The sequence below is a fragment of the Aptenodytes patagonicus genome, chromosome 2 (genome assembly GCF_965638725.1).
Source record: "Aptenodytes patagonicus chromosome 2, bAptPat1.pri.cur, whole genome shotgun sequence".
Lineage (NCBI taxonomy): Eukaryota > Metazoa > Chordata > Aves > Sphenisciformes > Spheniscidae > Aptenodytes > Aptenodytes patagonicus.
This window is the reverse complement of record NC_134950.1, coordinates 43610048-43634470: the sequence shown is the minus strand read 5'-3', so window position 1 is coordinate 43634470 and position 24423 is coordinate 43610048. Positions and strand designations below refer to the sequence as shown.

General features: G+C 41.8%; 1 protein-coding gene across 1 annotated transcript in view; it reads left to right on the top strand.

Annotated features, from left to right (window-relative positions):
* Positions 1-2213: 2213 nt before the first annotated feature.
* The window catches only part of TGS1 (trimethylguanosine synthase 1), a 28248-nt gene continuing 6038 nt past the window's right edge, over positions 2214-24423 (top strand). Inside the window, exons 1-12 of the mRNA XM_076329697.1 lie at positions 2214-2329; positions 3434-3498; positions 5373-5545; positions 7588-8440; positions 9890-10007; positions 10971-11057; positions 12135-12306; positions 13803-14154; positions 15070-15243; positions 16196-16339; positions 17671-17887; positions 18992-19070. Coding sequence (XP_076185812.1) covers positions 2232-2329; positions 3434-3498; positions 5373-5545; positions 7588-8440; positions 9890-10007; positions 10971-11057; positions 12135-12306; positions 13803-14154; positions 15070-15243; positions 16196-16339; positions 17671-17887; positions 18992-19070 — 2532 coding nt within the window. The 5' untranslated portion in view covers positions 2214-2231. The remainder of the gene's footprint in view (positions 2330-3433; positions 3499-5372; positions 5546-7587; positions 8441-9889; positions 10008-10970; positions 11058-12134; positions 12307-13802; positions 14155-15069; positions 15244-16195; positions 16340-17670; positions 17888-18991; positions 19071-24423) is intronic.

The window sequence follows — 24423 nt, the reverse complement described above, 5'->3', positions numbered from 1 at the left end:
TCAAAACGAAAAAGGTGGCTTCTCATGCAACAGCTGATAGACCTGTGCAATTCACTGCTAGATGATGGGTCCAGGGGAAAACTGGACAAGTATCATGAGGAGAAATCCGCTGTTTTACTAAACAGGCAGAAACCACATGCCATCAGCTGCAGATGGCTGGGGAATGGGAGAGTACTAGGAGGCATTCCCACATGTGTCTAGCCTCACCCGCTGGTGGCTGCTCCTGGGGGCTGCAGGATATCGGGCTTGGATATTATAAAAGAACAGTCATCTTGTTCTTCTACAAAAGTATTCTCTGCATTTCACTTGAAATGTAGTATTGTTTCCTTGAGGAGTATAATAATTCTCAAAATATTCTGCAATTCACAATTCAACTTCTCTACGCTCAGCATTTGGCTGTTGCTAAACAATTTGTGTTGAAAGATTTTTATTTTGCTGCATTTTCAGTTTTGAAATGTGAAGGTGATGTAGCATCCTAATTGCAGACACAGTTATACCCATATGAGTGCTAGAATTGGCGTAATCTTTCCCAGTGTTTCTAAAGTATTTAATTACTGTAGTGATAGATACATACAAGTCCTGACTAGTGATGGCATTTTATATTTCTGGTTATATCAGATGTAAGATGGTGCGTGATTCAGGATACAATTAATTTTAAGATTTTTTTTGTAAGTGGATGGAATTTGTTGTTGGACGGTTGGTAATTGCGCTACTGTCACCTGAACGGTCAGTCCTTCTGCCTCCAAACTCTTTGCATATTTCCTACATGAAATGTCTTAAAAATCCTGTGGACATCTTGCATCCTCATGAGGCTGTATAGCCTTGTTACCCAAAATGTACTGATGCAAACGGAATGAGACAGAGCAGCAGACAAACCGCACAGCACATCATGAGTTGAATGTAGCTAACGTAAAGCCCAGTATCCCAGCTTGTCAAAAGCAAACACCTTGCAGAGGGCCTAAAAGCAGGGCAGGCATGTATGATACACTTCTTTCTAATACCCTCCCAGTGTCCAGTAGGCAGTAGGCTAGCAGGTAAGAAGAGATCACAAAGTCCGTAATTATTATCTGAGAAATCCTGTCCCAGTGATGTCTAGGAAGGCTTTGTAATGGTCTTCAGAGAGACCTGGATTTCATGCATTTTACAGATAAACTCTGAATAACCTAAGTAGAGCTGAATAGTCCATTGCTCAGTGTCTTACACAGGAAATCTCTCAAATCTTATGCATCATCATATAAAGTCTCTGCAGTAGAGGCAAGGATAAAATCTAATTCTACAGGGCAGCATCCCATGGTCTGCTCACCATTGCACCTTCCCATCTCTCCTACCAACCTCCTATTCTAAACAGCCTCCAACTCTCACAACAGGTCAGCAGGTCTCCCAAATGAAACAGCCTCTTTCACTCCACAACGATGTTTTCCCGGATTATATGTGATCCGGCGCCTGAAGCAGGACTCCACAGGAAAGAAGTCTGGGAGCAGAAGACAGTTACCTGTATCACTGTACCGTATCACACATTGCTGCTTCCCAATGCTTTCCTCCCTCCCCACCCAACCTCTGCCTCCAGCGCCTCACTCGACCTTGCCGCCTCGCCCTGCCTTCTCCCAGGCCCCTTTGCTCACCAGGCTTTGTTTTCATTTCGACTCCTTCTGCCCGCTCTGTCCCCATTCTCCCCTCATTTTGAGCTCTCCTGTTACTTCTGCTCCAGTCACTACTCCACTACGCTTTGCTCAGGTTTTCCACTCCTGTTTTCCACTCCCGGTTTTTCCAGATTTTGCTGCAGTATCTTTTGTTGCAGATTTTTGTTGCCATGTCCTTTCCTCCCCTCCTTTCCCCCACTCTGAACACCACCAAGATGCAAATATTCCTCGTAGGGAGTCACTGAAAGCACAAGAAGTCATATAACTATGGCTGCCCTTACACAGGCACCCCCAACTACAGCTCTCAAAAGCCCAGCTACTCTGGGCTGGGGAGCCTGGGACGCCGACAGGCAAAGCAGGGTGCTAAAGCTTGAACCCCCAATTCGGCTGCAGCGGCTGCTCTTTGAGCGGACACCCCGCCACCGCCGCGGCGGGCGCCCCCCCCAGGCGGCGCGGCTCGGCTCGGCTCGGCTCGGCTCGGGCCGCCCCCTCGGCCGCAGCCGGGCGGGCCCGGGGCGGGCTCGGCGCTCACGGCAGTTCCGGCGGAAGGCAGCGGCGGCTCCGTGCCGCGGCGTGGGTCTTCCCGCAGGGATGGTGCAGGACCCGCGGGGGCGGCTGGTGGCGGAGCTGCTGCTGCGGGCGGGGGCGGCCCGCAGCATTCTCTGCCTCTGCTCCCGCGCCTTTGTCGAGTGAGTAGCGGCCTCGCCGCCGGCACCGGGCGGGCGGGTCGGCCGGCCCCGCGTGGCCGCGTCCCCCGTGGCCGCGGGAGGTTTGCGCTGGGGAGGTGCGGGGAAGGGCCGTGCTGCTGCGGCCGTGGTGGCTGCAAGCAGGAGGAGGTGCACAAAAGTGTCCCTATAGGTTGTGTTTACCAAACGATACCAGCTATAGGGGGGGCAGAAAAGGTGTGGGGGGGAAGCCCACCCAAACGCCGGTTCCCGCGGGGGGGCCCTTGCCGGAGCGGGCACGTCCCGGCGGGCAGCAGTGGTCCCGTCGGTGGGAGCCCGCTCCCTCCCGGGGAGAGCGGGCCGCGCTGCGATGTCCCCGGCTGGGGCGGCGGCTGTTCGGGGCTTGGCCCGCAGCGCTCCCTCCCTTCCGCGGCCGGGGCTCCGGCGGGCGCCTCCCGTCCCCCTCTCCCTTCCCCAAACGGGCGCGGAGGGACCTGGAGCCTCCCCGAGCCAGAGAGGAGGAGCAGGTTTGTCAGCGAGGAGAGGAAAGAGAGATGCTGCTCGCGGGCTGTCTCTCGCAGATGCGTGATTTGGGAGGAGAGGTCGTGGCCGTTGCCGGAGCTTTTGACGTTCAACACACTCGGTGTTTAGCAGAGGCACTTGCAGAGATGAGGTGCCTTCAGCGTTGGGTGGTGGCTGAAATATTTGCAGTTTTGGACCGAAGACACTAAATGCCACCCACTTAAGCAGAATGTTTTGTGCCCCAAAAATTTAATTCCCGGGTATTCTGTGTGGCAGCAACGTTTTCTGAATATCTTTCATGTAAGCTTTTCACGTCAGGCTTTAAAGTGCTGCATTTTTCATATTTTTCTTTCCTTCGTGTGTTTAGAATCACAGAGCAGCCCAGGTGGGAAGGGACCTCGAAAGATCACCTGGGCCAGCATTTTGTGGGAAAGGGAGCCTAGATGAGGTTATCTAACACCCTATCCAATCGCATCTTGAAACCTCCAGCGATGGGGACTCTACCATGTTCCTGGGGAGGTTGTTCCACTGAATGATATTTTTTACTGTAAAAAAATTTGTTTTAATGATGACCTTCTGCATCCATGTCTCTTTTCATTTTTACAGAGATCGAAAATTATATAAACTGGGATTAAAAGGATTTTATGTCAAAGATGACAATGATAGTACAGGTAAGGTAATAAAATGTACTGTGTAATATCATGTGCAGTTAAAGTGAGTTGTGTGTGGTTATTTAAGGTACAGTAAGACTGTGTAACTGCTAACCCATAGTTTTATTCTTACTTCTGGCTTTTTTTTCAGCACTTTTGTTACGGGGATGGATGTGAATAATAACTTAGCACTTGCATAACTTTCAAATTGCTATAATCTTGACGTGGAAGTTTGTGTCAAACCAGGTGCGATGCTTATTACCGTTTGCACAGATTTACCAGCTCACATAATCTCCACCTGGTGCACAGAGCAGATTAGCTTACAAGTGCCTGACCTGCTCTAAAATCATAATTTCAACTTTCCTAGCTCAAAATTAATTGTATCACAGAGGGTCTGCAAATCCTAGATGTTTGCTTGGGAGTAATACTGTCCTGCTGACTCTACCGCAGCCTACGACATTAGCTGTTGCTGATTAATCTGCTGGGCCAGAAGTAGAAAAGCAACAATAGCCCTGATGGGGGAAATTATGATTTGCATGTACATGAGGAGTCATATGAGGAGGGCTGGAGGGGTAAGTCTCTCCCTGCTTGCTTGTATTTTAGGAATAATCATAGTGCATGCTCTGGCAAATTCAACACCAGTCCCTTGCTCCATCCTCCCAAATTCCCCACACATGCCTGTCTGAACATAATTCCTTTGGTATCTGATTTTTCCATTGGTGTATTGCTAGCTCCAGCATCATATAATAGCTTGATTTGAAAGGAAAGAATCTGAACAGAAAGGAATGACCATAGAAGCTGAGAATGAATAGCACAGGTTAGATGGAGGCAGTGTGAATGGAATGAAGGAGAATGTAAACCATGTTTTTGTGCATATATGACTGAATTGTGGTGAGAGTAATCAGTTAAGAAAAGAAGAGTCTTGTGCTGTGTAAATATATATATATATATTTGGCGGTAAATATATCCTGATCAAAAAAAAAAATCTTAAATTTTTGAGTTTTATCAACTGAGTCAAGAGCTTTTGTGTTTCATAAGTTTCATCAGTATACAGTTCCTACTTTCTCAGTGGTATTTGTCATTTTATATACATACGATGTTGCTTAAAAATTTGATAGATGTGCACGCAGTGTTTCAATAGTTGATCAGTTATTTCCGAGATGATGATGTTCTGTAGTTCACACATTACATTTTTGTAAAATTGTATTATCTTTGTTAGCGTGTTTTTGAAAGATTTGTAACAAAACCAGCTTCTTGTATTTTATGCTTGCTCTGATACATGCCAAAAGAACTCCTGTAAAGAATTTTCTTTTCCTAATACTAATTTTTCTGTTGTTTGCTGGGTGTTACTGTAGTTTGCTCTGCAAGTTATTGAGGTGAATGTTTGTGGTGGGTTCACCCCAAGCACCCACACCCTCTACCCCAGTTTTTATTGCTGAGCGTCACATTATAGGGTATTGATTATCCCTTCAGCCAGTTTGGGTCAGCAGTCCTAGCTGTGTCCCCTCCCGATCTCTTGCCCACCCCAGCCTACTCACTGGGGAGGGCAGAGTGGGGAAAAGAGAAAGCCTTGGTGCTGTGCAAGCACTGCTCAGCAATAGCCAAAACATCGGTATGTTGTCCACACTGTTTTGGCCACGAATCCAAAACACAGCTCAATACAGGCTGATATGAGGAAAGTTAACTCCATCCCAGCCAGACCTAGTGCAATGTTTTGGCTGTCGAAGTTAGATTTTGGTTCCTACTGGTAGTTATGCGGACAGTAAGATGCTTATGATGAAAATTTTAAATGGGAAAGGAAGCTTAAGAGGCAGTTCTGCTCATTTTTGTAGGCCATGCTGTTGCATTGAGGTATCAGTGCCAGGTTATATTCACTTAATATAACTTGTTTATAGGGGAGGAACAAGCGTCTGAGGAGGAGAACCGTTGTCCCAATGTGACATTAAAGGTGGATACTAATCATGCTCTCGACCTGGAGGAAGTTGAACTAGACTCGGAGGCCGAGCTTATGAAGAGTATGGGATTGCCTCTTCAGTTTGGTGGGCAGTCAGCCCACAGGGACTTTGTGGTAAATCTTTATTTGCTTTATTTGTTCTGTTTATTTTGTGTTTCCAGACATAGTGGCATGTCTGCTTCTCAGTTAGTTTAGAGACTGCAGCCCATGGAAATGTATCCGAGCTGGCTTTAAGCTGCCTGCCTTGCATGCTTGTAACAACACACAGCACCGTGTTCTGTGCAGTTTGTAAAATCCACCTGCCAATTTGACTAAACAGGGTCAGGCTGTGCTTCATGCTTCTGTATCTGTATTCCTCTTGCTACTAGAGAGAGATGGTTTAAAACAGCTGTGGTAATGTTGGTGCTCTGCATCAGGACAACTAGCACACTCCAATCTGAGCACGTGTGTTCATACTGTCTGCTTTAACCACTTAGCTTTAGATACTAATACAAAAAGCTAGTTCTCAGATCCCCCTTGCAGCTGATAAAGCCAGGCTGTTCCAAAGGGCGGGAGTGAGGCTTGGGTGCTCTGCTTCCCATAGGGAGCACTTGGGCTTTAGAGGAAGACTAAAGTTGTTCACAGATGAGAAAAAGACAGTGGGATGTCCACATTGTCCACTTTATGGAATATAGACCTCCCTGGCAGTGAGAGAGTACTTCTGTGCAGAGCACTCCATGGTTCTGACCTGATTAATTTGTAAATAAATAGGAGAAACTTGTACGTGATTTTAATTGATGGCATCTAAATAGACCTTACAGGCATCCAACTTCAAGCACAAAGTATACATGCAATTTTTGTTGCTATGTAGTAATACCACAAATAAGTTGAATGAAAAAATAATGTATGTTTTTACTAGATTACTACTAAGCATTGTGCTTTGCACTGTGTGTATTAACACGACATTATGAGGTACGAGGATGAAAGAATAATGCCAGTTCTCCGAACCTAATTTCTTTATAGTCCACCTGATGCATTTGTTAAGGCAACAAAACTAGGGATTGCAGCTGATGGGAGGTCTGGAGTAATATCTGTACGTTTGCAGTCTTTTGCCCATGTGAGTTGTAGTCCCTCATCACCACCGCCTTTTTACCTGCCAAACTTAATTTGGCAGTTTATGAAAAAAATTGGCAGATTTATCTGATGGAAAAACTTGCTTTTCTTGGATGTTTTTCTCTTGTTTATATCTGTAAGCACAGGAAGCCCCACTGAAACAAGTGGAGTTGTATTTGATGAAACCAGCAAGTTACCTTAATGTTTCCGTTCAGTAACAGGTTTTTCTGTCATCTGTTCCACTAGACAACTGTAGTAGTATGAGTTTGTTGTAACAAGTGAAATGGTTGTATTGCACAAATGAAAGGGCCACCTGTTTGGAGAGGAGGCTGTTTCCTTGTGTTTCTGTTAGCCAACTTGGAGATCAGTATGGGATGGGAAGAATATTACACCCCTCTTTTGGGTCAGTGTGTTCAGACATATAGAGATTCAGCTGCAGGATTTACAGAGCTCACGAGTATAAAGCGATGCTTTTTTGTTTAAAGCGCCCAAAGATAGCAAGGATTTAACATTCTGTTAGGCTGAGCATTATATGTTCGCTACCCTAATTAGACACCTGAACAGTGTTTGCTGGCCAGGCAGATACCAGCTGACAGTAAGAGTCAGCTTCCACAGCCCTCTAAAACAGGTCCTTGATGTTACTGAGATACCGTTTTACTGTTGAGCTCAGCCCAGTGACGCCTCAATTCCTGACCAACCTCCCTTTAGGATTTTACAGTGTTTCATGTTGATGTCTTTCCTTCTGAATCCTTGAGCTACTGATGACTTCCCTCTCAGCAGCCCCACTTCTGTCTGTAATTCTGCCTTTTTTTGTGTGTGCGTCTTTCTACATACTTTCTCACAGCTCTTTCTCACAACTTCCTCAGAAACGTCAGCCAAGGTTGTGCAGTGGGGCCCTATGAGACCCATAAACCCTACAACCTTTTGTGGGGAGAAAGCTAGCAGCAGGGTTGCAGTGAGAGGGAGGGTTACAGCAGAAACAGAAACGTGCTTGGAGAGAGGACAAGAAAAGACTGCATATACATTGTGGACTTCTAAGTATGTTTTTTTCCATTATATTTTAGGCGACAGAAAATTATAGAAAGAGAAGTAACATGAAGATTATGAAAAAGAAAAAGAAGAAGAAAAAAGAGTTACAGCAAAAACATGAGGATAAAATGAGGCAGGAACGCCAGGATCGAGCTTGTGGTGGTCATATCCAGTCCATTTCTGGTGAGCTGGCCCTTGCTACAGAGCAACGTGAGAAGAGCAGCAAACCTCAGGTTGTAAGTGAAGGGAACTGTGAAAGTTCAGGAAGTCTTGCAAATGAGGCTTTACCCAGCGAACTTAAAGAAAGATGGGAGAAGTACTGGAGTGAGTACGGAGAGGGCCTTCTTTGGCAAAGTTGGCAGGAGAAGCATCAAGAGGTCTCATCGTCTGAGGCCACCACAGCTTCTGAGCCTTGGAATAGTCCGGACACCAGGGAAGAGTGGGAGCAGCATTATAGCGAACTGTACTGGTATTACTGGGAACAGTTTCAGTACTGGACAAGTCAAGGATGGACTACTGAGAGCTCACATGGTGACAACGTGGAAGCTAATGGGGTTACCCAGGAGACGGGTCTGTCAGGAAAAATGGACTTGGTTAGCCCAGGGGCTGAACAGAGCGAAGTGCTGAACTTGGAGCTGTCTTCCTCTAACACCAGAAGTGAGGAAACGCTCCCTTCGAGTGCTGAGCCCCACAGTGAAATAATCACTGGGATTTGTAACTTAAATCTGAATTTGGAGGAAGCGCAGCAGAGCAGTGCAGCTCTGGCAGTAGCCCGTCAAGGTCCTCAAGAGCGTAGTTCATCTGACAGTGAAAGCCAGAAGGAACCCTGTGATGGAGGAACCAGGAAAAGGAGTGCATCTTGTGAAAATAAAAGTATTAACCAGTCAGGTAATACAAAATGCGCTAAAATTGATTCTACCAGAATTTCTCTAGGCAGTTATATATAAGAAACAAGGGCATGTCTGTATTATGCCATTTTTAAAAAGTCGATCAAGTATTTTGTGGGATGATTGCATACTTGATTCCTTTTTCTTCCCTCTGCTTATCTGGACGATCTCTCTCCTCTCTAACCTGTATATTGAATGTGTTCTTCAGCCAGACGTGATTTTAACAGAACATGTACTTCATAAATCTTCAAATGTACTACAGAAAGTGGTGAGAGAGCACTGTTAGTGCGTATTTATTTTTTTATCTTGGTATTGCAGCTGTGTCATTCAGCTGATGTGTCTTTTCTCACTGATAGTCTAAAATGAATGAAAACTCGGGTTGATGTTCTCATGAATCTGACAAATTTTAATAACAGCTTTCTGAGGAAAAAAAATAGTTCTGCAGTTCTGGGGTTGGGGGAGGGGTTTGCCTTCTGTCTAAAAATGCCATACTTGAGAATAAACTCTTGTTTTGTTGTACTGTGTTACTGTGGACCAGATGTCTTCCAGAGGTCCCTTCCAGCATTAAGCAATCAATTAGGCAGTGAGCTGCAGTCATCTCTACAACCCCAGATTCACACGTTCACAGCTAGTGCTAACAAGTGAAAGTGCCAGGTGGTGTAGTAGTATGATGAAAGCCAGTGGCTGTGCCTTACGCTACTGGAAGAGCTTCTGTGAGGGAGGTACAAGACTGGGCTGGAGACATTTTTGCCAGCCAGTTCAGCATGCAGAGAAAGGAGGGGGCCATCTTGTTTGCCTGCCAGTTCTTCCTGCCAGCATTCACTGTAAGCAGCAGTGTAACGTCTTTCCTGACTGGTGTATGGTTTCTCCTGCTAAAGAGGAGGGATGAAGCATGTGAGTTAAGTTTCAGCAGCCCAGGACTTCAGTTTGGTGGGAAACCTCTAGAGTCTGCCGCTAGTGACTTTCTAAGGAAGGAAGAAGCAGGTGTGGTCCCATCTTGATCCTACAGTAGAGTTGGAATGGGAGAGGTGAAAGGAAAATCTCCTTTCCAACAAGAAATGAGAGGAGTGTTGGAATCTTCTCTTATTAAATGTATGTGAATATCTTTGCATAGCTAATGAAATGGAAACAAAATTTACACACAAGGAAGAAACTGTTTTGAATTTGTACCTTGTAGGCATTTTATTTTTCTTGGAGAGCTGAGATAATTTGACGTTGGTCCTGCTTAAGATTATTAACTCTACAGTGTAACTAAGACTGGAAGCTTGCATTGGTATGTTGTCCCTCAAACAAAGACAGGTGAAGGTATGTGTGTTTGGCACTTGTGCCTTATTTGTCAGATTCAGGTATGTACGACAACCTAACTGTAGCTGCAGATGTACTTTGGGGACAGGAAGATAAGGAATTCATTTATGCAGAAGGAAAATATGATCTCATCTGTCTTTTTTAGGTTCACAGGGGTCATGTAGCTCGAATTCAAATGGCAAAGAACAGTTGCTGCTTCGTGACCAAGATGAAGATGAAGATGAAGAGCCTCCTGAATACAGACATGCCAAAGTCAAGAGAAGGCAAGTCATGAAATTTAGACGAGCTTTTTTGTCAAGAAGCCCAGGTCCAGAAGCCTCCTGATTTATAGTAACTATTTGTTTGATTGAGATTGAGAGTTAAAACTTCAGTACAAAACCACATAGTCTTCCATCACTGCTTGTCACTTTACCTCGCAGCAAGCGGTGGATATTTCTTCTCTTCATTGCTTTATGAAAACAGTGTATGGCCTCGATGACCATGCAGGGTGATGGTACTATTCTTGTGCCACTGCAGTGTACAAGATTGTTAAATTGGATAGGACAACTTGCTTATCTAGGTCTAATTAGCGTCGATGATACAAAAATGATAGTAAATAACTTGTATTGTTTAACTGAATTGTATGCTGCCAGTAAAGTGCTCCATGCTATGGCAATCATAAAATAGCTAATCTCTGCCTTGTCACGGTCTTTTTCTTTCTTCTCTAAAAATTTGTAGCCTCAAAGATGATGAGATGGCTCTTCCTCTCTAACAGATTTACAAACTCGAAGGTTAAGGGATGGATGGAATTGTTATGGGCTAATCACGTAGCTTTGGTTTTGTTCTAATATTTTGCTGTTGCCATAGCATTAATAATAGATAATAATATAGATAACGTAATAGATGATGAAAGTAATTTGGAAACAGGGTGGACAAACACTATCTTCATTGATTTCATGTAGGGCTTGATATTAAATATTTTAAGAGGTCATTCGGAATAGTTGGAATATTATAACCCCAATAGAAGGACATACATCCATAGAATTGGAGGGGCGTGGGGGGAAAGTATGTGCTCATGCATATGAATAGGCTGATGTTACCTGCCTTGCTTGGTTTCAGCAGTGTGTGGAAGAACTTACTGAAGCCCACATTTAAATGTTTTCATTATGTGAGTTTCTTAGTGGTATATCTGTAAAATAAGAGTGTGTTTTACAGCAAGTAACTTTGTTGTCTGTGTTTTTTCCTAGCCATGAACTGGATGTGGATGAGAACCCAGTGGAAGATCCTGAGGAAACCTGCTCTGTTTTGGGTTTCAAGTGTGGCACAGGACAAAAGTAATTGCTTATGAGGAACTCAGGGTTTCTTCATAGCAAGTCAGCTCTCTCTAGACCATTCATCTCCATTCCCATTTTGTTAAACTTTTGAAGATGATTCCCAAAGTTAGTCTCTGCTCTTAATAAAACTGTCATCCTTTGGCTAGAGAGAGATGCAAAGTTACAGAGACTAATTGAAGAACAAGAAAAGTTGTTCCTTAATTAAAAGAAAAGCTTTGAAACAGAAGTGTAACTCGTTAAGGTACTTGCAGTTGTGTAAACGTTAAATGGCTGGTTAGCTACTTAAATTAGAGCTTGAAGGCTCTGGCAATGAATGGTCCTCTCAGTTTGGAGTCCTGTGAGCTTAGATCATAATTTATAGCTGTTTCATATTGGAATGAGGCTGCTTTACACTAGTAAAATGTTGCTATACTAATGAAGTGTTGCCAGGGTGTTGGACCAGTGAAATTTCATTTTTGGTGGTATGACCTAAAGATACGGTGGTCAGTGCTGTAGAAGTAATATCACAGGGCACAGGTGGACTGTAGCTTAGGTCTAGTGCTTCTGCAGGATGCAAGTTGTTTAGTGTGTGTGTATATATGTATGTTTCAAAGAGGAGTGTGTTTTGTAGTTGACAATCTCTGTTCTACTTTATAAAAATTGAAGTGAATTGCCCATATTTCCCTTTTTTTTTTTTTTTTTTTTAAATTGTGTTTGCCAGGAGACAAAAGTAGCTGTTTTGGAGGTTCTTTACAGCCACCAAAAGATGTTTCATTGTACTAATCAAGATATTTTTTCATTTCCTATTCTTCAGGCTGGTCTGGGTAATTGTTTCCACCTAAAGTTATACACCTATTAGGAAAAGAAAAAAAATCTAAAACCAATTTGGGTAAAAGTTTTCAAATAAAAATATTTAAAAGTTTTCATGAAGGTACGTTATTTTGTAGCTACATCCAGTGACATATATTTTAAGAGTGGAGCGAACATCTCATAAAGAAATAATTTAGTCTAAATCATTTTCTGTAGACATCAACATTCATGTTAAAGCTTCCAGATTGGAAATTAACCAAGTCCTTTTTTTTTTTTTTTTAACTTCAGGTATGGTGGAATTCCGGATTTCACCCACCGAAGTGTGCAGTACTTGGAGAAAAAAGCAAAACTCAAGTCCAAATTCTTGGATATGCGTAAACCAAGGAAGAGCAAAAACACACACATCTTCTTTACAGAGGAATCTGAAACGTCTTGCAAAAAAAATAAAACTTTGAAGAAAGTAGGTTTAATTTTTAGTGTTGCTGTGATTCATAGATTTATCTGCTCCCTTAGGTGTTGAATTATGAAAATGAAAAAAAAAATAATTGCCCAGAGTAGGTGGCATTTTTTAAGTGTCAGTCCACTGCTTTTTATTCTTCCTTCTCTTTTTTTTTTTCTTTTTTCTTTTTTCTCTTTACCTTTCTTCCCTTCCCTGCTTAGGCGAAGAGTAGTTAGGTTAGGGTGGATAGGGAAAGGCATTGGTGGACTCTTGGCAATCTGTCAAGAGGAATGTGAGCTTAATGGTGAAGTTATGTGAAAGTCATTCCTAACATCTGGGTGCATCACTCCTTTAGAGGTGTGTGTAGGTTTCTATAGTTATTAAAAGTATCTCTGATTTTAAAATGCATGTGAGGGCATTTTTTAGTGCTGGCATTTCAGCAGTGAGAGAAAAACGTTTGTATAGGTTAGTGTATTTCATGTAGCTCCATGTTCTTAGTAATTTGTATCAACATTTTTGCTTACACCTCTACCTGCATTTATTTTCACCTCTAACTTTATGCTTTAATTTTTTTTTAAAACTCAGAAATTAGTAATTAGTAGAAAAACTTGTTCACTGTAGATTTCTTTAGTTAAGTCTCTTTAAAATCTGTTACCTCAGATTTTCGATGTTACTTTGCCGCCTTCTGGGATGCTTGGCATTCCCTAACACCCAAGTGCGTAACACTGTTTTCTGGTGGTGACAGCACATACTGTGTTGAACCTCAGGCCCATTGCTATAATTTTTGGTCAAAGGCTTGACCATTGCCATCTTGTACCTGAGGCCAGTACAGTTTGAGGGCAACTTTTAATTATGTGAAGAAAAAAAAAAGTTATAAGTTTCCTCAGACTTTCTGGTAAGGAGCTGCCCCAGGCCTAGTGCCACTCAGAGCAACTGTAACGTAGAAGTGAGCGTCTGTGTGTGCCTTTGAGGAGTTTGGACTGGCGTCTGCACGTTGGTTAGGATGCAATGTTGAGCTCTCTACTGTGCAGCAGAACCCTTTAGCACATGCACCGTTTGGTGCATCTTGGAGATGAGGCAACTAATGTCTGAAGGTAATTTTACCTGTTTATGCTAATCTGAAAGCAGAGTCCAGCTGCTCCAAATGCAGATCGGAGAAAAGACAGTTAATTAAAAAGTAGTAGTGTTGGTCAGCTGTGCTGTGGCAAGTCTGACTATATTTCAGATATTACTTGAGAATTATTTACTGTATTTATCAGTCGATTTTGTGGAGTTTCTCTTTTGCAAGTAGCTGGTATCTAGTTCCCAAGGACAACTTGTTTCCAAATGTTGTAAAAAGAGAGCACGGTTAAGGACTTCCTGAATGTTTTGACTCTGGATATTTTACTTTTTTGAAAATACATGTGGTAGAGAGTGCATGCATGGCAGGTGCTTTTGAACTGTAAGGCTTTTAAACTGTGCTCTTGGTAGCTGGTTAACAGCACCATCTAATCGTCCGTGATATTTGACAATTGCAGGTGGAAGAGTTCCTAAAGCGGGTTAATAAACCTGGGGAGGAAGCCGCATCCCAGACAGCCTCCCCTCAGGGTAAAGCGGAGGCATTGTCCGTGAGCAGCGACTCGGAGGATCAGGAAAGCATTGCTGCCGCACAGACTGCGACACTGAACGCCGAAAACCAAAAGCCACCGTCTTCCAGTGCGGCCGTCACAGAACCTGGAGGGAATCACCTTGAGGAGGAAGCGCAGGACGCGGCAGCGAGCAGCTCCGATGGGCAGGGTGTGGGGAGGCAGGAGCGTGGCTGCGGGCGGCAGCTAGTCTCTCTGGATATTCCCGATTATCTCCGGGCAGAGACAGAGGACGTCAGCCAAGGTACATCAGTTTCCTACAAACTGGAAATGAATTGGCAGTGGACTTAATACTGCCTTCCCAAATTACAGCATTGTGTGGTATTTATTTATTCTGTTTATTCAAAAAGACTCGTTAGGTCCAAGGGGTGATGAGGCTGATGGAGAGCTGTGCTAGTGGAAGTAGCTTATTCCTGGAGCACCAGAATCCCGGGTCTTGTCTCTAATATTGGCAGTATTTCTTTATAGATGAACAGTCATTGTTGATCCTAGATGTGATCTAACAGGTCTCCAACTCACACCCTTTTTCCCCTGTAAGGATGAGGGTCATTAACCTCTGTAGATGCACAGACCGTCAGGTTTTGGGTTCTTGGACGCACATTGCTGAGCTTTGGGGAGCACGTGGTGTTAAAATTATTTTCTAGGGGGAAAAAAAAATCTATAATATGAACTTTTCTATTTAACACTGTAAACAAAGGAAAACCAGATTATTCAGGTTTCTACATATAGTTTAATCCTTCCTATAGTAATTCAATTATGTTAGATTTCTACCGTAAAACTCTTGTCTAGATTGGTTCTTATTCCTTATTTATATAAGGGCATTAAATTGGTCTCTGATCCACTTGTTTTGCTCACTGTGTAGAGTTTATTGCCATCAGTTGAAGATGATGGCTAGCCTGTTAAGGCTCTTAAATAATGGGTGAACTGTTAGGATTTTTAGGACTGTGACTGATACCTGTCAGGTAACACTATTCCCTTGAAATATAGGATGCTCTTTTTTAACTTAAACCACTAATCTGCATAATCTGGCAAACAGTAATAAAGGACACTTAGCAGTGTTGTTAAACATGAGCATCTTGTATCTTAACTCTCACCTACCTACCGATTACGTTCCTAGCCTACAAGAACAGTGACTGTTAACTTTTGCAGTGTCTTCCAGCTGTAGATGAAAAAATTACCGCAAAGAAGAAGGAGAAAAAAAGGAGAAGAAGGAATAAAATTGTGCTGGGAGCTATACCTGCCGAGATTGCTGCTGATCCGGAGCTGGCCAAGTACTGGGCACAACGCTACCGGCTGTTCTCTCGGTTTGACGAGGGAATTAAACTAGACAGAGGTGTGTTTAGTACAAAGTGTGCTGACTTGGTGGTACAAGAAGTGTCCAAAACTGTGGCCCTTCTTGCAGTTTATTACTGCTTTTCTTACAAGAGGAGCATTGCCGAGTGTGCGTTTGCACCTCTGGATAAATTCCATCCCCCAGCAAGCAGACGAACAGAAGTCTTGGACTTCAGTAGGGCTTCTAGCATGGGACACCCCTGTTTGCATTAGTCCTGATGTTTGCCAAAGATCATACTGTACTGAAATTATGCGTGGTCAGGACTTTTTCAGAAACTCAGTGACATTTTTCTGTTTCTATATTTTATAAAATAATTTTGTGAAACTTTCAAATATGCTGATGGATCTAGTTTTGTTCTGTTTTGTTCTGACTTTCAGCAGTCACTTTCAAAGTTACTTTTTTTCATGTTTACATGGAAACCACTTCCAAATCATAAATTTATAGGTAAAGAAGGAATTAAGATTAGTAATCTTTTGTATCTTGGGTTTGTTGGTTTTGTAAGCCTTTCACTTCTAATGCTCTCCCACATAAACACGTAGATTATTTGGCAGACCAGACATTGCTGTAAAGAAAATAACATGTCGGATAAGAGAGAATATATTTCTGGTTTTATTTGTTACAGAGCAGAATCGTGATGTATAAATTTTTTTGTAGCTGCTTCAGTGGACTTGTCCTTGATAAGCCAGAATCCTCAGCACCAAGTTCAACAAAGCATTTACCGAGATTCAGGCATATCTGTTTGCTTCAGCGAGACTTTGTTTGCTTAGCAAATCGCTGGACTGACCAGAGTTTATCATCTTCAAAGCCTGTATTTCCTGGTCGAATGTGCTAAGCCAAAATTGTTGGGATTAACGCTAAACCTTCAGTTGTGTGTGGGGGTTGGTGGTCTGTTTTTCATTTGGGTGACCTTGAAATAAGAGGCGAAAATACACTTCTTCCTTTTCCGTTGCAGAGGGTTGGTTTTCTGTTACTCCTGAGAAAATAGCTGAGCATATTGCCATCCGGGTTAGTCAGTCATTCAACTGCGACATCATAGTGGATGCGTTCTGTGGGGTTGGAGGAAACGCTATTCAGTTTGCGTTGACCTCAAAAAGAGGTAAGCAGGTGTTGTATATAGCGCATTATTTTGTTTCTTCAATCTTTTTCCCTAAAAATTTCGGTATGCACTTTGTTCGCTGATTTTTTTTTTTTTCCTCAGTGCTTCTGAAGCAACAGAAGCTTTTTTGCTTCATCAACAGAGCTTTCTGTTTTTAAAAAGGACCTATAAAACTGCTTTTCTATTTTAAGTCAGAGTTGGATTTGTGTTGTACTAGTCAAAGTTATTTTTACGTGGCGTAGTAACTAGTCTGTCGGATGCTCTGAAGATTGCTGGTAAAGGTTGAATTCTGTTTGCAGTGCCGACCTGCAGAGACACCACAAAGCTGCTGCTTTTCCCAATTGTTACACCAAGTCTGTGTACTCAAAAGCAGGTTACCTGTGAACAGTACTTAAAACACTTGAATGGGATAACCTGCAGGTGCAGCAGAACCACATACAGAAAAGTCATGATAACTTAGTATTAGTCTAAGTTCCTGTTGCCAGCTAATGAAATTGCAGTGAAACATTGGGAGTGCTTTCTGTAAAAACACTGACTACTTGATATTCCTCTACTCATCAAAGAGTCTGGTGAAATACCAGCTCATCTAACACTTCTGAGTAATTTCTGAGCATGATAAATGGTAGTTTCTACTGCATTAAATTTGGTAGGCTGTGGCCCATTCTATAAATATTTTCTGAATTTCACTTAGCTTTTTGTATTTCCTGGCTAAATTTTTATTTCTATGATTATGTACTGCCCTTGTATCATCTCCCTTGTGCTGTGTTGGGTGGTTTTTTTGAACTCAATTTTCATTACAATGTGATCAGCCACAGATAAATGTTTATCTTTAACAAAGGAGAAGAGTAAGCTTCTAATTGACACCATTTAAGCTGTCAGGCTCCTGCCAAGATTGAAGCGAGGAGGACTTCCTCTCTTAGGCGGGCAGCCTTACCTGTCCACTACTTGAGCTGAGATGGAGGATTGTCATGGCAGTATATGTAGTAGCTGCCAAAAGCTAAATTTTCCCAGCTTTGCAACAGCAGCTGAGCCTTCCCAGTCTTGGCTGCGTGGCCTCCCTTGCTGGTTTGATTATGCAGCTGTTCTGCTCTTGGTGGAACCTCTGCTCCTGCCACGCAAGAGCAGGTCCTTCCCCTCTGAGGAACTGTAGCTTCATGTCTACCATAACCTACAAAACTGAAGTAGTCACTCACCACGCAAATGTAGATTATAGATGGACTTGTGTCTGGTGGCTGCAGAAGAACACCTTCCTTATGAAACATCCTTTTGGTGGTCAGGTGGCATTCACAGTTCACGTTAACCTGTGCGTTTGCTTGCTCTTTTGTTTGCAGTGATCGCTATTGATATTGATCCTGAGAAGCTCAGTCTTGCGCGCAACAACGCTGAGGTGTACGGCGTGGCGGATCAGATAGAATTCGTGTGCGGAGACTTCATGGTGCTGGCTGCCGACCTGCAAGCAGATGTTGTGTTCCTCAGCCCACCCTGGGGGGGGCCTGACTATGCCACTGCCGAAATCTTCGATATTCAAACCATGATTTGCCCAGACGGATATCCTTGCAAAGTTACGCGTTGTTGTGATTTTCAGTAGTTTACAAGCGGTTTTCTCTCTCTCTTCTCCTCCCTCTCTTGACATGGGCTTTGCATGTCCAGTTGGCTGACCAGGGATGATACGACCAGCAGCTGAAGTCCCAGATGTGCCGAATTTGTTTTGTCCCCCTCCCCCAACCTCAGCTATATGACTTTGACCACCTAAAATTAAATATTTTTTATTATAATTTTTTATTTTAAAATAAAGTCATGAAGAGTTATTCTTAAAAGTAAAAAATGCTTTAGAGAATTGTAGTAGCTTCTTAACTTAAAGCATTAATTCAGCAGTTTTAACTCCTTTATATTATTTTATTAAAATACCCTGAAGTAATCAAATAGCCATGTGGTGTGTATATATAGGTAATAATTAGTTACGTGAGCTATGACTTTGTCATTAATTCCACTTTTTAATTGATTTATAAAAGGTATATCTTATTTAAAATATCTTACTCAAACTATTCTCAATCATAGCACCTGCCTGTGACTTGGGAAATCACAGAAGAGTGCAAGCAAAATATTAACCCTTTTAATTAATATATAAAATTCCATACTAACTTATTAACAGTGGTACTGACCACTCATTCATCTGGGAAGGTTTTAGCATAATAGTTTCATCAAATATGAAGTGTGGTGGGTTTTTTCCAAAAAAAAAAAAATCTGTTTCCTTTTTGGCTAAAATGTAGCCATATTTGTTAAGAGTAAGGAAATCTTTGTGTGCATCTGTGAGAGATATTCCACGAAACGGATTAGAAAACAAATATCAAACAAATGTACTAGCTATAAACTACATTCAAATTTCTCAAATACTTCTCTGTAGTTCAGTTAAATTTTCTTGTAAAGTGAGGTGTTGGGTTTTTTCTACTTTCTAGGGCAATAATGGTGAAATAGAGTTTCTGCGTTTAGACAATACTAATTTCTGCATTTCAGAAGAGTATCTAACTCACACACCCAGAAGACTAACTATAATTTAATTGTATAATAACTGAATTTGGGACATACTTTCAAAATGAATGAATATAAAGCAACTTCTTCCCCATTCTTGTTTTTTCCTTTACTGGCATCTACATTTGAAATTTTCAGGCTCTCCAAGAAGATCACCAACAATATTGTGTATTTTCTACCTCGGAATGCTGACATTGACCAGGTGTGTTACTGGATAAGGGCTTGGTAATTACAAAAAGCTCAGCTGGCTTAAAACATAGGTATTATAAGCACAAACTTAAGACTTTTAAGTCTGTTCAGCTGAATGTGGGGGTCTTTTTTGTTTTAAGTTTGAACCTTAAGTGATTTCTGTGTTTGCAGTACTTTTGATATATTTAGAAATGGGAGTAGTAGATTATTTCCATGATTTTGATAACTGTTCCTTCATAAAACAACAGATTGGAGGTTCTTATAGAAGATCCAAAGCCAGTACATTTCTTGAGTGCCAGACAGATACATCATTATAGAAGAAGAAAAAAAAAGTATTTTAGCCAGGTCTTACTATCTGATAAGTTGCTGAGTCCTAAACTTTCACAGCTTTCAGTTTATGAAGGAGTTGCAGAAAATCACTGTACGGCCTGCAATCACTACTATCACTGATTAGTAGATCAGAGACAAATGTCATGCCACCAGAGGTGGTACTGATGCTGTCCACACAAGTGTCTGGTTCCATATGGGCTGCTTGCATTGCAGTGATTAGATAGATGCATCACTGACTTGGTAAACACACAATTAGTTTCAATTGTGTGGGGTTTTTTGTATTAGAGATTTTTGTTAGAATTTTCTTTTTTAAGCAATTAGATGACTGTAACAATTCCCCTGAGTGTCTGGTTTAATTTCCTCTGTGTATTTTCTATGTTAATTACGTCTTGTAGCTTTTTGCAAAGAAGGGAGCAGTGAGATGTTCTTCTCACCTGCAACATGCCACAGAACTTCCCAGGGTTATTTCCTGCTTTTCCAAAAGCTGTGTCTGACTTAGAGGAGGCAAGGTCTCAAGCCACATGGTGGCTTGCAGAACCGTTGGTGGCAAACAGCTGGCTTGAGAAACAGACTGAAATTCACATGGCCTGAGTATTAGCACGCTATGAGCCTGCGTTGTGCACAGCACCATTTGTACGGCAGGTGGTGATTCAGTTGTGTTTTGCATTTCAGGCTGGTGAAATGTCAGTGGCTTATGAATCTTTGAACAGTGACCTTGATTTTAGGCAGAGTTTCTCTAGTTTCAACTTCTAACCACTGTATTTTATCAAATGTTTGATTCCCACGATGAAGAATGACCTTACCAGGTTTCTGCTCTGCTCATGAGCACTTTTTACTGGATTTATAAATGGGCAAAGGCATCTACATTTCACTTACGTTCCCACAAAAGTATCTAAGAGTACTATCCACAGGCTTGCACCTATTCATACAGAAGAGCTTGGCACCTCTACGTGGTTGAGTTAGGTGTCTTGCCACCTCTACATGTTGGTCCAGTTGGCTCTGAATGTTGTTGATGTGCTCTAGGTGTTCCTTGATGTACATCCATGGGTTTGCCTTTACACAAATGGCTGAAGAGTACTTGCTGTTGCTCAAAAACATGGCTTTGTGGTCACAGGTTAGTTGTTAAAAGCATGTGGCTGGAGGTCTGGGTTCAGTTCAGTCATACAGGCTATGGGCTACTCTCAAGAAGAGAAATCAGCTCCTCATGCCTTTCTCTAGAGATTGTGCCAGTATAAGAAAAAAAAAAACGTAGAAGTTGATGATCTGAGAGCAGGGAAAGAGAATGTGAATGTAGCCTACTGTTTAGGGAAATGTGGTCTTGATCCTGTGTGGACAAAGGTGTGTCAAACATGACCATCGCAAACATGACCTTAGCGGATACTCTGGTCCATAGGAGACTGGTTATGGGTTTGGCTGTCATCATCTCTGGCTGTATTTAAGAATGAAGTTTCTGAATTTACTGCCATTACACTTCCAGGGCTATGAATCTCCAGAAAAAAAGATGATTTATCACTGAATTTCCTTAATGGTTAGTGTAGGCAGTTGACTTCTCAGTTTGCTCATGGTTTTGCCCACAGTTCTCATCCATCTTACTTTTCTCATGGACCAGATAGGGTGGCTTCTGCTGTAGCAACTGCCTTGGCAAGGGCCTGTGGACACCACTGCTAGGGTGTAGTGATGTAGCTTGGCTTGTGAATGTAGTCCATAAACTCTAGGGGCCTATAAAAGCTTGATGAAGTAAATCTTAAACATTTTTTGCAGGAGATTAATACCTGAAAACTGAATAACTTGGATAAGGCAATATTTGCTGAACAGATTATCTGATGCCTTAGATGTGAATGGAAACTTAAAAACCTAAGTTTGATTTGTGATGACATTGCTCGGGCATGTAAGATTTGCTGCTTCTGTGTCCTCAAAAATTAACTCTGTATGCACATACACATATGTAAGGCTTTCAGAGATTGCTTAGCTCCTAGAATAGGTGGTCTAACATGCTTAACACGTAAGGTGGCAGTTGTTAAAACTTAACAAGAGACAAGAGGCAGAGTACTTGACAGGCTTGAATCTACAACCGAGGTGTGCTTGTGTGCTTTGTCAATTAAAATTGATTTAGAAGCTGACTTAATTGCCATTGCAAACCGCCATGAAGATGTTTATACTGACTGTAATCCAGTGTATCAATGCAAGTTTGCTTGTCTGACAGTGGATCTCAAGCAGAAATGGAAATAAATGCCCAGCAGTTAGAAGCAACCTTACAATAAAAATACTGTTTAACCTTTAGTTAAGGTGATGCAAATTTAGTGGAAAATACGTGCTTCTTTTTACAGTTAGATAGCTAACATAGAATAGGGATCCTGCTGCTGGTGTGAAAGCAGGTGGTAGGTGACCTTGACCTAGCTGTGTCGGAGGACTTGATGTTCATTTCCTTATTGGTAGACAAGACATCCAACCTTGTTCCACATGATTTTATTGCAAAAACAGTGCTTATTATTTATGCAGGCACGGCCTTTTCTGTATAGCGTTAGTCTTGCACAGAGAGATGGGGTTCTTTGAATTCCCTTACGAAATTCATGTGAGTTTAGGTGGAAGAGGAGAAATGAACTTCTGTACTTCTGCCTCGAGAGGGAGCAGCGAACCAGTGGAATATGGTTGGTGTATTTACAAGAAATGTGAAACATTTCCCTTAATTGCATCAAATCTCCTTGTTTACAAGCATGTACTTGTTCCAAATTTTGTAAGGTATATTAGGTCCATTTTTAGGTCAAATCAATCTTTCAAAATATTCTTTCTAGTTAAGGAATAATCAGGAATTATTATATATATGTGTGTGTGCACATACATAAAATTACATTGTTTTATTAATAGTGCCTATTATGTAGCTCATGTGTGACACCCTTGTTGACACCCATCTCTTTGCAGCATCTTTACATCTGAGTCTCTTCTTTCTTTAAGTTTTTTTCATATCCCTTAAAAAAAAAAAAAAAAAAAAAAAGAAAAGAAAAAAGAGGGGGAGTTGTGGAAACTACCAGTCAGAAGTATATTAATACTGCTTCAGTTCTGGGGGGCTAAACTTGTATTTGGCTGCCAGTGGTATTTTTGAACAGCAAACCGAAAAGGTTGACCTACTTAGAATTCCCGCAAAGTAGGAAAGAATTAGAAATCACTGTTTCAGATAGGTTTGCATATTTATATCAGAATTATACCCCAGCGAAATGAAGTGAAAACACCTGATAAATACTTGGGTAGTTGAAAACTGTTCTTGTCTTCTGTGAGTAGAATTAATGGTACTAATTTAAGCTGATATTATTTAAAAAAAAAAAAGTGAATATGCATGCCTTGGCAAAATTTGGATGAAAGTAAATTTCTTCCCCTTGCTCTGCTGTTGATTGACTCTAGTGGCAGCAGGGAACCTGCAGTCAGGGAATGCTCAACCTTCCCCAGCATCCTTCCCCTTCTTGGCTGGTTCATTTCCACCAGATCAAGGGGAAGAAAGGTGATATCTGCAGGAGATCCTATATTTAGGTCTTAATACTCCAGCAAAATGTGAGAGAGACCTCCACGAGTGACTTGAGAAGCAATCTTGTTGAGACAGAATGATTAAATGTTGTTTATGAAGTGTTTAGCAAGCTGTGCTCTGCCTCATTGTGCAGGGTGGGAAGTGTGTACTCACCTCAGGGACCAGGACTCATCCCAAGTAGCCCAATCTCTTGCACAGACTGTTTTCTGTACCAGATAATACTTCTGTATCTTAATAGTTGCAGCAAAGGAGGAGGAACCTGGGATTTGTTGCTGTAGGACCTTCTTCCTAATGGTGAGATAGCTTCTTTTCACCTCGTTGCAGAAGGCATGCTCAGCTACATGAGATACCAAAACATACCCTCCCAAGTGTTCACATACTAACATAGTGATGCTCATGACTCCTCTCGTAAGCCGTGTGAGTGCTGCCACTGAGGTATTGTTCTCTCACCGGTGGTCAGAATGGAGTCAGGCTGCATGATGGCTCCCCCCAATAAACTGATGAGCCTAAAATGTTGGTGACCTGGTATGTTGTGAGACAGGTGACCACATCAGCATCTTTACCAGCCTAGCCAAGTTTGAGAGACAGAGTACTGAGGAATCAGGAGTTTATTACTTATCCTGACCGTGGATGGTTAACTGCTTAGATACTGTATTATGCCTTAGTGATTATCCTAAACTTCTTCACCGTTCTTTGAAGACAGTCATATTATACAAATTTACAGATGGTGGTTTAATTCAGAAACAGATTTTTCTCTTTTAGCAAAAAGACAATCTTACACATTTATCTGTTTACCATGAGATTATCTTTAAGTCTTTCTGATTTTTAGCTGCTGGAAATGTTGCATATTTAACATCTCGAGCATACAGTAGTACAAATTTTAATTTTGGGTCATGTGTTAGTATATCAAAACAGCAGGATAATTGAGTCCAATTTTCAGATAACATTTCAATCTTTATTACCCTTATAGCAGAGCAAGCCAATCTATTAGAATAATATTCATCGACTCTTAAGACAGAATACGAGTTACTTTGCTAATTGAAGATGATTCTGAGAGTAAAATGCCTGATTATTATTCAACTTGAGAGCTATCTTTTTGAGTTAGAAAAGTTTTGGTCTATCCAAGATCCAGCCTGTCACAAAAGAAAAAACAACGCAATTTGAGAAAGATGTGCCAGTGTCCAGAAGCCTTTCTCTCTGTGTGGGTGAGTTAAAGCTTAAATAGAGATCCCTAGAAGGGATATGGCACTGTGGCTCTGCTCAGAGGATTATAGCCACCGTGTTGTGAAGTCACGTCATGGGCATTATTAACTTGCTCTACAGTTTTTGCACTAGCGGGCTTCTTGGTGGTATGGGGTATGAGAAAAGATCTAATTTAGAAAAAAAAAAAAGGTGTCAAGAATTTTTTGAAAAGTGGAATGACTGAAAAAGCAGTCCCTTTTCAAAATTTGAGTCTACTTCATAATCCAATGTTAATATAGTTCCAGTTTCATAAACAGGAACTGTTTTATTTATTGAA